Genomic DNA, 13,764 nt, shown 5'->3' on the forward strand with positions numbered 1-13,764 from the left:
AGATCTCTGGCTTAACAATGAATGACATAAGAAACCTTGGAAGACACAATAATGTGGCATTAAATCAGAGCTGGTTTAAGTCAGTCATATAACTTCTAATATTCTGCGCTGGCAACTACAGCATGACAAATGTTTAGTTCAGTTACAAAACCACATTTCATTTTTTTTTTTTTTGGTCACCAAATCGTAAACAGATCTTTAAAATGAACTGTTTTACAAAGATTTTTGACTGTGTTTTAACCAAATACCCAGTGCTACCAAGTCAAGTCGTTCTGACTTCTTCATCCCCCTGGAACATTTCTAAATGAGAGAAATTTCTCTTTACTCTGCTTGCCTTGTTGGGTATCTAAGAATTCAGAGAAAAGTTTTAAAAAATGAATATTAACTGAGATGCCAAGAAAAGTTTTTATTGCAAGCACAGTGAGCAGGAGATGTCTTCTCACACCAAGTGGCTGCAAGGTCTGCCATTCACTTCACCTCTGACAACCCTTCATTGGTTTAAAGCATACTGATTGGCATCTTGCTATCAGGTGTACATCATTTCTGCCATGTGGGACATTTTCTTAGGAATATACAAGTAATATTCCATGTAGCCTGACAAGTCCTCAATGGTCACATCATCCACATACACTCGCGCTTGCTCAGAACAGGAGCGGGGTGAGCCAGACAGAGTTCTGGTGTGGAGCGACTGTGAGTAGTCCTCAAGCGCAGATCTTCGTTCGGGGGCCAAAGGAGAGACATTTTGCAGGCCTGAAAAGGAATACACTTCCATATCATGCCACCTCTTACACTGGCACTCCTTGCCTATGCATGCACATGGTTTGCCCTGGTTTAGCCTGGAAACAGATTGAAAGTCAGAGAGATCACTGGCTTGGAGACTTGTTCGGGAGAGCTTGGTAGCATCAGAAGAGTCTTCCTTCTTACTCTCTGAAGGGAGCCTTGGAGCTGAAGGTCTCAGCGGCTCCACGACTGCCCCTGGGTGGCCTACATCAAGAGAAGTGGAGCCTTCTCCAGCACTGAATTCTTTAGGAGTGGAAATGCCATCAGCAGAATCAGTCTGGCTTTTGTGTTTGAGCTGGCTGCTGGAAGAAGCTATTGCACTGCAATGTATGAACTTTGGAGGATGGAGGACAGGAGACTTAGAGCGCCGTCGACGCTGGGTCCTCACCACTCCTCGAGAAGACTTCCTTGTAGACCTAAGAGAAAAAATGGACAAGGAAACATGAGGGTTCAGGGCTCTCTTAAGCAGATTTAAAATAAGCTTACCTCCTTTAGGTTTATGAGCTTATGTCTTAAGTCTCCCCTAAACAGACTGTGCTTACTTCCATTTCCAAGCTGCCTATGTCTGTATCTCAAAAACTATCAGTATCTCCTTATTAACCAGCTATAGAAATACATGAAAGTATTTTTAACTGAATTACATGAGCCAAATACTTGGGGAAACTGGCTCTGGGGAAAGCATAGACACCTTAAATATATATTATCAATTTACTCCCAAACACAGCAGCTTCAGTACCACAGTAAAGCTAACAGTGCAAATGGCCACTCTGCCATGATTACTATACAGAACAGTAAAGTTAAGATTTTCTATCACCGTCAATAAGTAATAAATTTAGATTGAGCTTTTCAGAATTTGGGAATTACTAAGCATACTATATAGATAAAATTGTATAATTGTTTTTTTTTAAAAAAGAACTTTTAAGACAATAACAACTACAAAGTTGCTGAGCAAATCTAGGGGAAAAAAAAAAAACAAAAAAATAATTCTTGCAGAGCAAGAAGTAAGCCCTGAATACTGACAGTGTGGTCCCAAAACAAACAGAAAACCCTTAGCATATAAAATTAGACTACATGGGTAGGATAAATAGAGTACTAACAGTTAAGGAAACAATTACTATGCTACCAGATATAGTCTGCTAGTCAAGTCTGGCCCACTCAAATTAGTCCAACCAAGGGCATGAACACAGATCCTTTAGGCTAAAACTGTGAGCCTTGGAGATGGGGCACCTCTATAGCCCATCTTTCTCCTTTGGCCAGTACATGTGTATCTCACCATCCAGGGTACATATTCATCCATTTCATATGGGGGCCCTGCTATTGGCAACTACTGTGCTCTCTGGAGAAAAGAAAGGTATGCTGGAATCTAGGTGGTTGGTTTGGGGAAAAAATGAAAACAGACTTGGGCATTATGCCCACCTCTTCATCCACTTTCATTAACCAACTCATCTAAGACTATCTCCACTAGCCAAGATGGCAGATATCAGGCACAAGAAGCTTGGATCCTGCCAAGGAGATCTAGTATCTCCAAAATCAACACCATTTGCTATTGTACTGAATAACTATTTTTGGCCCCAAACTCAGGCCTATCTTTCAAAAATGGAGGGGTCAGAGAAATAATAGAGAGGTCTTAACCTGGCTTGCCTGGCACTGAGCCAATCCCAGTATAATCCTAAGCACCATCAGGAGTGATTCCTGAGCACCACAAGGTGTGGCCCCAAAATCCAACCCCATCCCAAAAGACTGAGAATGCAACAGAAATTTTCAGATATATCAGTGCAAACTACATTTAGGAAAAGAATCTAATCTTAAAGAGGTCTTTTTAAGTAATAATAGTCTTTGTTAAACAAACCTCTAAAATAAAATACTCTGAAGAAACAAAGTACCCCTATACCAGGGGTCTCAAACTTGGGGCCTACAGGCCGTTTGCAGCCCTCTGTACGACATTTTGTGGCCCTGCCCTAGAGGAATCTTTTTTTGTTTTGTTTTGTTTTAGTTGTTTGGGTCACACCCCCAATGTTCAAGGCTTACTACTGACTTTGCACTCAAGGATCACCCCGACTTTGCCTCCTGCGGCCCCCAGGTAAATTGAGTTTGAGACCCCTGCTATACAGTAGGTATGAAATGTAGGAATAGTAAGGCAAAGAACCATGAAATAGAACAAGCTAAACACTAGTAACAAATTAGGCTAAATAAAATCTCATTTGTAAAATTAAAAGAAGTGACAGAACCAATACCGGACCTAACCATGCAAAGCAGGTCAGAGTAAACAGAACTCAACAGGCAGGAACACATGATCTACATGCAAGAGGCTTTGAGCACTACCAGGAACAACTCCCAAGCAGAGTCATAAGTAGCCCCTGAGCACTGCCAAGTATAGCCCCAAATCAAAACAATTACTAACTAAAAGATAAGTGTGTTAGTTACATCAATTCTAGACAAAGCAAATTTTAGGACAAAAGCCCTTATGAAGGATTTCATATGTTACATACATGTCACAGTCACAATTTACATGGTGAAAAATGCTAAACTGGTACAAACCTAGACTTATATGAACAATAAGGCAAAAAATAAAACTAAAGGGATAAATAGGTAAATTTATTCCCTCTTTTCAACATACTCTCAATTAACAAGAACAAGCTGACAAAGAATTCTTTGGAAAAAAGATTTAAGTAGCATATATAAGGGCTTAATTTTTAGGGACACAGATAGAATGATTAAAGTCACACAAGAATGATTAAAGACCCATTCTCAAACATAAAACATTTCTTTAAAAAGTGACTTGGTAGCAGGTTATACATAACAAATTTTAAAACATTCACAATGACAAAGAATAAACGTCTCTAATCACTGGGTCTTGGGCTCTCTTTTTTTTATTTTTGGTATGGAGGTCACACCCAGTGGTGCTCAGGGGCTACTCCTGGCTCTGTGCTCAGAAATCACTCCAGAAAACTCGGGGACCATATGCGATGCCAGGATTCAAACCACTGTCCATGCTGAATCAGCTGCGTGCAAGGCAAACACCCTGCCCCCGTGCTGTCTCTCTGGCCTCTTGGGCTCTCTTTCTAACACATTCTACTTACACATTCATCGTACTTTAGATAGGATGAAAGTCAACTGCAGCAAGCATCTCTTACCCATGCCAACTGTCCTTAGAAGCACACGTGGTTTTAGGTTTGGTATCATCTGCTGCTGTTCTGCCTGACACTCTGACTCCTGTTCCTTCTCCAACAGACAGAGCTGCTCTGGATCTGAAGACAAGAATAAAATTCACTGCTAGAGAAAACTGTGAAAAGGAGTTGGGGTTGGGGCTTTTTATAGTTGTTTATTTGTTTGTTTGTTTTAGGGCGATGCCTGGCAATGCTCAGGGGTTACTCCTGACTCTGCATTCAGGAATCACTCCTACCAGTATTGAGGGGAGACCCTACGGGATGCCAGGCATTGAACCTGGGTTGGTCAGGTACAAGAAAAATGCCTCCCTATTCTCTGTACTATCTCTCCAGACTCCAAAAGAGATCTTATTGCCTTCACCAACTGAAATATAACTGCTACCATTCACTCTAATTGAATTTTTTAAAAAATACTTAGTGGCGCTACAGGTTAGGTGTCTGCCTTGCAAGAGGATGGACCGCGGTTCGATCCCCCGGTGTCCCATATGGCTCCCCAAGCCAGGGGCGATTTCTGAGCTCATAGCCAGGAGTAACCCCTGAGCGTCAAATGGGTGTGGCCCAAAAACCAAAAAAAAAAAAAAAAAAATACTTAGTTAACAGTGCAAAATTTACTTTAAAAGTAATACTTTGAAGGATCCCTAGAGTCCATGGTTACAAAATTTTAATTCAAAGAATGATTCTTAAATATAACCAGTAGCAGAATATTTATATCCTTTCAGGTTGTTTATGTAGTTCAGATCAGGCATTATGTCCAAAAAGAATGCTACTGAAATTAACCACTCTTTTTATGTGGGCAAACCAGTTTAGAAGCAAAAACTTTATGAAACTTGAAGTAATTAGAAAATGTGGGGCTGAGAAATGGTACAGTGGTATGGCATTTGCCTTGCACACAGCTGACCCAGGACAAACCTCGGTTTGATCCCTGGCGTCCCATATAGTCCCCCAAGTAAGAAGCAATTTCTAAGTGCATAGCCAGAAGTAACCCCTGAGTATCATCGGGTATGGCCCCAAAATAAAAAAAAGAAAAAAAAAAAAGAAAATGTATGCACTTTCAAATATATAACTTTTAGGAAAAAAATTACAATAAACTTGAAAAATAATCAAGGTAAATCTTTACAGTTTAAAATTATACACATAATATGAGTTCTTGCCAAAGAAGGTAAAAATAATTTAAAGAGTGGTAAAAAGAAGTGATTAACAGTATTAACATTAAATAATTCAAAATCTTTTTCAGTGCACATGCACACACACACATTTACACTCTCCTATGATACATATGTGTGTGTTAAATAAAAAATCCTTTAAAGCAAGAAAAACTACTATTTGATGTTCACTGAAACATCACTTAAAATACTGTTTTGGACCAGGGAGTGCTCAAGGGGCTACTCCTGGTTCTATACTGAAAGGTCTTTCCCTATAGGGCTTAGGGCCAAGTGCTGTGGATCAACCTTTGCTCTTCTCTATGTAAAAACAAGTGCTTATTAGCTCATTGAGCTTTCTCTCTGGCCCTACAAAAAAATTTAAGGACCCGAGAAAATGTTAATAATATACAGCAGTATAAATATTCAGCTATAATCAGTTATGATCTCAACTATGGGAAAAATAAAATGTGTTACAAATGGATGTGTAATGTTAATAGTGTTCATAGTAAGTTGTCTTAACTTTTGTAAGTTCTTATATCATCATGTATTACTTTACCGTCAGAAAAACAAATACATAAGATAAATACCATAAGGAACCAAAACCTGTTCAACAGGATCACACTAAATTCCTGGCACAGCTTGGTTAGTTTATGAGTCAGTATTTCAGATGTCCCAGTTCTAAGTCAGCAACAATATGAAACATCTAGAAATATAGACCACTGGAGTATTCTGCTTAGTCATGGTAGTGACTCACCCACTCCAATCCTATTCCATAGATTTTTCTCAAATGTTCTCCAAAACTCTTTGTTTTTCCATAATTGTATTTAAAGTAAAACACATGCTATCAATATATCTGACCATTTAGCATCCAGATATTTTGGAAATTTTAAAAATATTCCAACTAAATTTTAGAGCTACTGAAAGCACTTAAGTTTTGTATAAGGGCTACTTCCAGCATTGCTCAGGGACCAAGTCAGGCCTGGTAGTGTTTGGCCCAGCATGTAGGGCTGAACATGCTCCACTAAAGACTGTGACAGTGTCTACAAGCCACCAGGCTAGACTTAGGAGGCCGTAAATTACTAGGAAATCAATCCCAAGACCTACCATAATTACTTCTTGTCCCAAAATAGCTTAGTTTTAAAGAATCAACTTCAAAAAACAAAATAAAAAGTATGTATATAAGAAACTGTTCACTGAAGGACTTATATGAAATTCTAGAACTTCCTAATTTTTAAGAATTATCTCTAAACAGAAATACTGTGACCATAATCTGAAACAGTTTCTTGGCTTGCCTTTCATTTCCCAAAATATCATAAAATACAATCAGTTTTAATGGGAAGAAGACTTCACTGCAAGCCTCAGTGGCCCAATAGATAAGAGAACTAACTATATTGGAAAAACCTTTGGGAGTTGAAAGATACTTATTTGAAGTACCATGGAAATTTAATGTGAGCACCTATTATTGCTATAAGAATTGATCTTTTTATATGGTATGTCAAAAATAGTACTAGCAATAACCAGACAGCTAAAAACACAATTTCATTTTTATAATATGCCAGGATGTATGCATTTCTTAATGCTGTCCTCAAGGTATCAAATAAAGAAAAAGTTGAAGCTTGGCTTTTAGAAATTTTCTAGGTTCAAATTCTGACTCAATGGCAAAAACCAAGGGCTGAGAGATAGCATGGAGGCACGGTGTTTGCCTTGCATGCAGAAGGATGGTGGTTCGAATCCCGGCATCCCATATCATTCCCCAAGCCTGCCAGGAGCAATTTCTGAGCATAGAGCCAGAAGTAACACCTGAGTACTGCTGGGTAGGACCCAAAAACCAAAAACCAAAAAAAAAAAAAAAAAAAAAAAAGAGCAAAAACCAAAACATATTGGACTAGAGTGATATCATGGAGGATAGGGCACTTGCCTTGCATATGGCTGACCTAGGCTAAATCCCCAAGCATCCCATATGGTCCCCCAAGACTTCCAGGAGCATTTTTTTTTGTTTTTATTTTGGGGTGCTATGGGGTTACTCCTGGCTCTCTTGCTCAGAAACCACTCCTGACAGGCCAGGATTCGAACCACCTTGGCCGCTTGCAAGGCAAAAGCCCTACCACTATGCAATCTCTGTGGCCCTTTTTTTGTTTTGTTTGTTTTTGCCAGGAGCAAACCCTGATCACACCATGTGTAGCCAAAAAACAAAACAAAACATATGCCTTACATGCAGAGATCTAGATTCAATCCCCAGTACCTCATGGTCCCTTAAGCACCACTAGCAATCCTCAACCTCTATGCTATGAGCAGTACCCAGTACACATAATGTGGCCCAAAATCAAAATAAAATTATGAACATACCTTTTTTTCCCTACCATTCTTAACTAATCTGAAATGTAGCCAAGTAGTTCATATGAAATTTGGAACAAAGTTTATCTATCTTCCAAACTGGTAGTGAATCTTAAATAATGTATATCGGGTGCCTAGCCCAGTGGCCTAAGATTAGTGAGCTATAAATTATTATTTTGTTTTGTTTTGTTTTGGGGTCACACCCGGCGGTGCTCTGGGGTTACTCCTGGCTCTGTGCTCAGAAATCGCTCCTGGCAGGCTTGGGGGACCACATGTGATGCCATGAATCGAACTGGGGTCCATTCAGTTGGCATGCAAGGCAAACGCCCTACCACTGTTATCATTCTAGCCCCAGAGCTATAAATGTTTTAAATTTTATTACTAGTGACATATTTTACTCTGAATCTCCAGAGTTACTTTTCTATTTATGGACATAAATATTCTTCCAGGCCCAAAGGATTGTACAAAAGACACTTGACTTTGGTTTTATTCCCAGCACAGCAAAGGTTACTCCTGAGCCGAATCATGAAAAGCCCCTAAGCAACACCAGGTATGGCCTTTCATAAAGAATAAAGAAAGAAAGAAATAAAATAGGGGCCGGAGAGATGGCATAGAGGTAAGGTGTTTACCTTCCATGCAGAAGGACAGGCATCCCATATGGTACCCTGAGCCTGCCAGGAGCGATTTCTGAGCGTAGAGCCAGGAGTGGCCCCTGAGCGCTGCCGGGTGTGACCCAAAAAAACAAAAAAACAAAAAAAGAAGAAGAAGAAAAGAAAAAAGAAAAAAAAAATGTGGGGCCTGAGAAAGCTCAATGCACTAGGGCACATGCTTTGCATATAGGAGACTCAAGTTTCAGATTCCCAACATTGCATGGTCCCCAAGTAATGCCAGAGCGACCCCCAAGGACTACCAAAAGGTATCAGAATCAAAAATAATAATCCTATCATCTGCCCTTAAACTGAGATTTCTTCTGCGCTAGGGCAAGAATAAGGATAAAAATCTTGCACTTAACATTTTGCAAAGAGTGAAATATTAACATTCAGATAGCAGCTGGTCTGCAGGTGTTCTAATTAGTTTGGCCATAGGGTCCAAGATTATTGATCTCAGTGACAGAACCCTAATGAAGAGGTTTCCATAGTGATAGGCTCAGCAATCAGAGCCTAGGAAATTGACAATGCCTGCATGGATCTCTATAGCCAATTGACTTTTAGTAAAAAAACAGATTCCCTAAGATGTTTGGGGAATCACTGATGAACTCTGCTTGATATTATCTGATTTAAAAAGAAGGGTGGAAGTCCCACACAAAGTTTAGGAAAACAAAAGCATACAACCTTGCCTGGACTACAGACATGTTGCTATTTTTCAAAATTCAACAGCAGCATTTTTTTAATTAAGTACAACGCCTTGTAGAATATGATACTATTAGCAATTAATCTAAGAATAAATTCTGGGAGAGAAAAAGCCCTCCAACAATAAAGGTTATTTAAATCTAGTAAACAATTCCCAGAGAATATAATAATTACCCTGATGCATCCACTCTTAATTTCTTGAAAGCAGTTTGGAGACTCTCCTCCTCTCCATCCTTGGCTTCAGATTTCATTGTGAAAGTTTTTACACTACTCTGGATGTTCCCGTTAATACTGAAAAATAAAAATAAAATGAAAAAAGCGAAAACAGATTAATTCAAGAGTAAATCTTTCGTTAAAGCCTCAAATCCATTTAACTATTATTTTTTATCAGAAAGGGAAAAGGACTCACTCCTAGTAGAGGTCTAGAAAACTACACAAAAATTAAAAAGATCTTTACATCAGAAAGAGAGAAGCTTAACATATATACTAACACTTTAAAATGCTACTAGTCTAACCCTAAGAATTCAAGGTATAGCTGCATGACCTACGATATATTTCCCTAAAGAACTCCTGACTCAAATTTCAAGTCCAAGAAGGTATATTTTATGTTTCAGTGACTACTTATTATTTCACATTTTGTCATGGAGACTGATATAATTATTTGCTTGTATTTTCAAGATTTGAATACTTTTCAACAAGAAAATAAACTTAAAAAAAAAAGAACTATATTTGCTAGTCAAAATAGTAATATAAACAAATAGATTAGTGATAAGAAATAAAGAAAAATACAGGGACTAGAGTGATAATACAGTGGGAGGGCACTTTCCTTGCATTCACCCACCTGAATTCAACCCCCGGATCTTGTATGGTCACCCCAACCCCACCATAAGTAATGCCTGAGAACAGTCAGGAGAAAAGTCTTAGCATAGCAGGGTATGCCAATGTTTCATAGTTATGCCTTTAAATGATCTCCATTTAACCACCTAAACTAAAATCTTTCTCCAATTTCTTCTACCCATATTTTTATATTTAAAAATAAAAATGGGAAAGAAGGAAAAGAGGACCAACCAAAGCAATTAAAAAAGCACAGAAGTCTGTCATTAAAGGTTCCTCAGCTAACTTTCCTAACTACTTATTTTCACTCAGGATGATAAAAAAAAAACAAAAACAAAAACAAAAACAAAAAACACTTAACACCAAATCTTAAAGTTAAAAACAAAAACAAAAAAATATTACCAGTATCAATGAACATATTACAAGAAATCAGGATAAATGTGAAACAAAAATAGTAGGTGGAGCTTTTGACTCAAGGGCTCATTTTATTTCTTTATAACTTGCTGTCTCCCAAATCCACTCCCCACCCTTCCCCATCCCTGAACCCTTGGCACTCTCAGAGGGAGGAGGCTGATTCCCTATCTGCTCATTTCTCAAGGGTGGGTTTGATGTTATTATGAGACCAAGGGTCGGGGGGTCACAATGTTTGCTATAATGTGACCGCAAACCCAGGGGCTGGAGGACCCATTTAGCCAAGCCCATTTCACTTATTAATGAAAGGATCTCAGAATACCTTCTGAAAAGAAGAGAAGGTATTCTGGGAAGACCTCTTGTTCTCATTAAACCAGTCTCAAAAGAGTTCAGAGAACTTTCACCTAAGCTTCTAAACTCAAGAAATTTTAATTATATTCTCCTCATATATTTGGCTGATTACGACAGTACTCAAGAAGACTGGAACTAGCACAGGGGGTAGTTGTTTGCCTTGCACACAGCTGACCGGGGTGTGGTCAAGAAACAAACAAACAAAACAAAACAAAATACAGAATTGAGGATATGCAATCAATTCTCTAATTCCTCTGAATTTGAGTCTGACACTCCCCTAGATGTGTAGGTGGACAGGGGTAAGCAAAGATCCAAGGCAATTTCTGGGCCCCATTGTATCTAATAGGCTGCCATCATGCACTGTAAATAAATTATTTAAATTTTTGACTAATCTAAATCTGAAAGTTTGACTTGTTTTCCTCCACTTTACACGTCAGTGCACAGAGCACCAAGACCAACACTTCTGAAGTCTATGGGCAGACAATCTTCCACACATTTCCAAAATTCCTAGAATGGATGCTGGTGAATCTGACATAGAGCAGATGAGTCTGACAGAGTCTCATTGCTCTAAGAGCTGTAATTTCCTTCCTGCCCAACACTGTGCTTATGAAGCTCTGTTTCTTCAGTTATCTTATGGGCACCGAAAGAGAAGGGCGAGCACTACAGGTGACCACTCAAGATGTGAATGCAAATTCAGTATTCCTGCCGACATATCAAAAGAACTATTATTTAGCAATAAAAAGTGACTGAAATAAAATAAAAGCTCAGAAATGAAGTTCCCTCAAATCTATATTCAAACAGCCATCATTTTCATCATTCTCAGTACTAGTAACCTTTAGCAAAGGTGAGTTTGAGGCACTAAGAGCAAATCAGAACATGTCTGTAATTACAAAAGGCCAAGCACCGTGTCCAAACCCCACCCCCACACACACACTTCAATAAACACCAGAGACCCACGCGGCACTTAAGGACACGGGGAGTTGTACCCTCTTTACTGATACTACATTTGGGGGGAAAGACTTTAGTTGATTCACTATGTGAACTTCTTAAAACTCAACCAGTCCACAAAGAGATCAAACATTCATCTCACCACATTGTTTTAAGTCAGCCCACACAGGCCAATCAAACCTTACCTCGGATTTCTCAACTTTTCTAAAAGGCGACAATTCCCAAGTTTATCCATTACAAAAAAGGGGCAAATCTCTAGTTCTCACTGTCAACATAATAATCTCATTTAGATCTTGCAGGGTTTTGTTTGTTTGTTTTTACTGTTTTTATTTTATTGAAGAACTGTAATTCGCAAGTTATTTAGAATCGAGTTTTAGGCATTGTTCCCATACAATCAACCCACACCAGTGTCTATGTCCCTCCACCAACGCCCCCAACTACCCCTCCTCTACTCTCTCCCCCAGCTTGCCCACTTAACGGGCACATGCTAAAGTTTGGTGGTTGTAGTTAGGATCTCTTTTTTTTTTTTCTTCAGTGTTACCGTTTTTTTGTGTTTTGGGGCCATACCCAGCGGTGCTCAGATATCATTCCTGGCTTTGCGTTCAGGAACCATTCCCGGAGGGGCTCAAAGGACCACATAAGGTGCCGAGGATCGAACCCGAGTTGGCCGCGAGCAAGACAAGCCCCTCAACCGGCTGTACTAGTGTGGCAGTTTTAACCAAGAATTCCTTAAGCCTCGAGCCGAGGTGCCTATATCCAAGACCCCGAAAAGAGATCTTAAAAAAGGATGACCCATAAAAGAACCCGCACGTAAGCGTGGCATAACAAAAGTTCAAGATTTTAGAAACTCTTTAGGAAGCGAAGGATGCGAGAACTTAAAAAAAAAACAAAACTGCTGGGTCCCACAGCGCCCAATTCGAATGAGAAAAAAAATCAGGCCCAATTTCGAATGAGAAAAAAAATCAGGCCCCCCAGGACATCACACACGGTCACACCCCTCTTCTCCACGCCCTGCACCTCTCACTCCCATTCCTCGGGGCAGGAAAAGTGGCGCGCGATCACTTCTTTTCCTAATCCCCTGATCGGTAGGAAAAGTGGCCGAGCCCGGGATTCGAGGGGGCATCAGATATCCACCTGGGAGACCGGGAGCTAAGCTAGCTAGCTGTGCGGAGCCCGGAATGGGACCTGCCCTGTCCTACCTCTCCGTCCCAGGTCCGTGCTGGGACCACTGCCGGGTTGCAAGAGTTCGGGGGGCTGGAGTCGTGCGTGCAAGTCGGGGCGCCAGAAGACGGGCACAATCTCCAGGCTCCAGCATGAAGGAGACTCGGGCCAGAGCGGGGCGCGGGAAAGGCGGGAAAGGGGCAAAGGGCGGCCGGAGAGTTGAGCCCAAAAGGGGAAGCGAAGGCCGGGCGGGCGGGCGGGCGAGGAGGGCGGAGCGGGGCGCGGGCGGCAGGAAGGCGGGAAGCGGCTACGCGAGCTGCGAGCGCGGGGCTCGGGCCGGGCCAAGCCGCGGCGGCCAAGGGGCGCCCAGAGGCCGAGGCCCAGGCCCGGCCCGGCCCGAGCAGTCAGCGCCCTGGGACGGCCCCTCTTCCCGGGGACACAAACCAGGGGCTCCTAAGGCCGAGACGCGGTGCCGCGGCTCCTCCCCGTCGCGTCCGGACACTCACCTCCACGCAGCGGGGGCGCTCGGGGGTGGGATCCGGTCCCGGCAGTTCGCTCCGACTCTCGCTCTCGGGCCCGACCGTGGTGGCGCCCGGCTGACCCGGAACTAAACCAGCCTCGGGGGCGGTCCGCGCCTCCAGAGTCGCACTGCGCCTGCGTCACTCCGGCTCGCGCCCCGCCCCCGTGCCAGGCTCCTCCCACTCCAGTGACTCGGCAGCACGGCCAGCGGCGTCTGCGCAAGCGCGCGCGTGGGGCGGAGGCCGCGCCCCTCCACCGACCAGCCGCGGACCCGCCCCTTTCCCGGAGCACGTGCGGCGACGTCATTTCCTGTTTTTCTCGCCGCACGGTGAGCTAGCTCGCTCGGGAAGAGCTTTGGGGCGTGTCAATTTCCTCCGAGCTGTCAGGTGAGTTGTCTACACGCTCCACTTCCTGGCATCTCCTGGCGCTTGATCTTCACCTGCGGCCTCCCCCAAGAGACGAGAGAGGTTGCGGGTTAAAGCTATCCTGGCGGCGGCATTGGCGCCTTCTCTTTAAGTTCTTGACCCGAGACTCCTAAATTAATGTTTGAACCTGACCGGAGAGATAGCACAGCGGTAGGGCGTTGCCTTGCCTGCAGCCGATCCAGCACAGACGGTGGTTCGAATCCCGGCATCCTATATGGTCCCCCGAGCCTGCCAGGGGTGATACCTGAGCACAGAGCCAGGAATAACCCTGAGCACCGCTGGTGTGACCCCAAAACTAATAATAATAATAATAATAATAATACTTTGTTGTGTATGTAAATAT

The 13,764-nt window shown here is 42.0% G+C and overlaps 1 protein-coding gene across 1 annotated transcript; it reads right to left on the reverse strand.

Moving 5' to 3' along the window:
- Window positions 1–391: 391 nt before the first annotated feature.
- OSER1 (oxidative stress responsive serine rich 1) lies at window positions 392–13,057 on the reverse strand. The gene is made up of 4 exons (XM_049779337.1): window positions 12,984–13,057; window positions 8,947–9,063; window positions 3,915–4,028; window positions 392–1,196 (listed from the first exon to the last, which is right to left on the reverse strand). Exons 2-4 carry the CDS (start codon window positions 9,021–9,023, stop codon window positions 527–529), a joined length of 861 nt encoding a protein of 286 aa, XP_049635294.1. The 5' UTR covers window positions 9,024–9,063; window positions 12,984–13,057; the 3' UTR covers window positions 392–526.
- Window positions 13,058–13,764: the final 707 nt, after the last annotated feature.

The sequence above is a fragment of the Suncus etruscus genome, chromosome 9 (assembly GCF_024139225.1).
Source record: "Suncus etruscus isolate mSunEtr1 chromosome 9, mSunEtr1.pri.cur, whole genome shotgun sequence".
NCBI classification, from domain to species: domain Eukaryota; kingdom Metazoa; phylum Chordata; class Mammalia; order Eulipotyphla; family Soricidae; genus Suncus; species Suncus etruscus.

Excerpts from the sequence above, each read along its gene's own strand:
- OSER1 (XM_049779337.1), bottom strand. The coding sequence starts at position 9,023 with ATGAAATCTGAAGCCAAGGATGGAGAGGAGGAGAGTCTCCAAACTGCT. Across the intron at positions 4,029-8,946 it reads TTAAGAGTGGATGCATCAGG|ATCCAGAGCAGCTCTGTCTG; the intron begins GTAATTATTATA and ends TCTTGTCTTCAG. Across the intron at positions 1,197-3,914 it reads TCTAAGGACAGTTGGCATGG|GTCTACAAGGAAGTCTTCTC; the intron begins GTAAGAGATGCT and ends TTTTTCTCTTAG.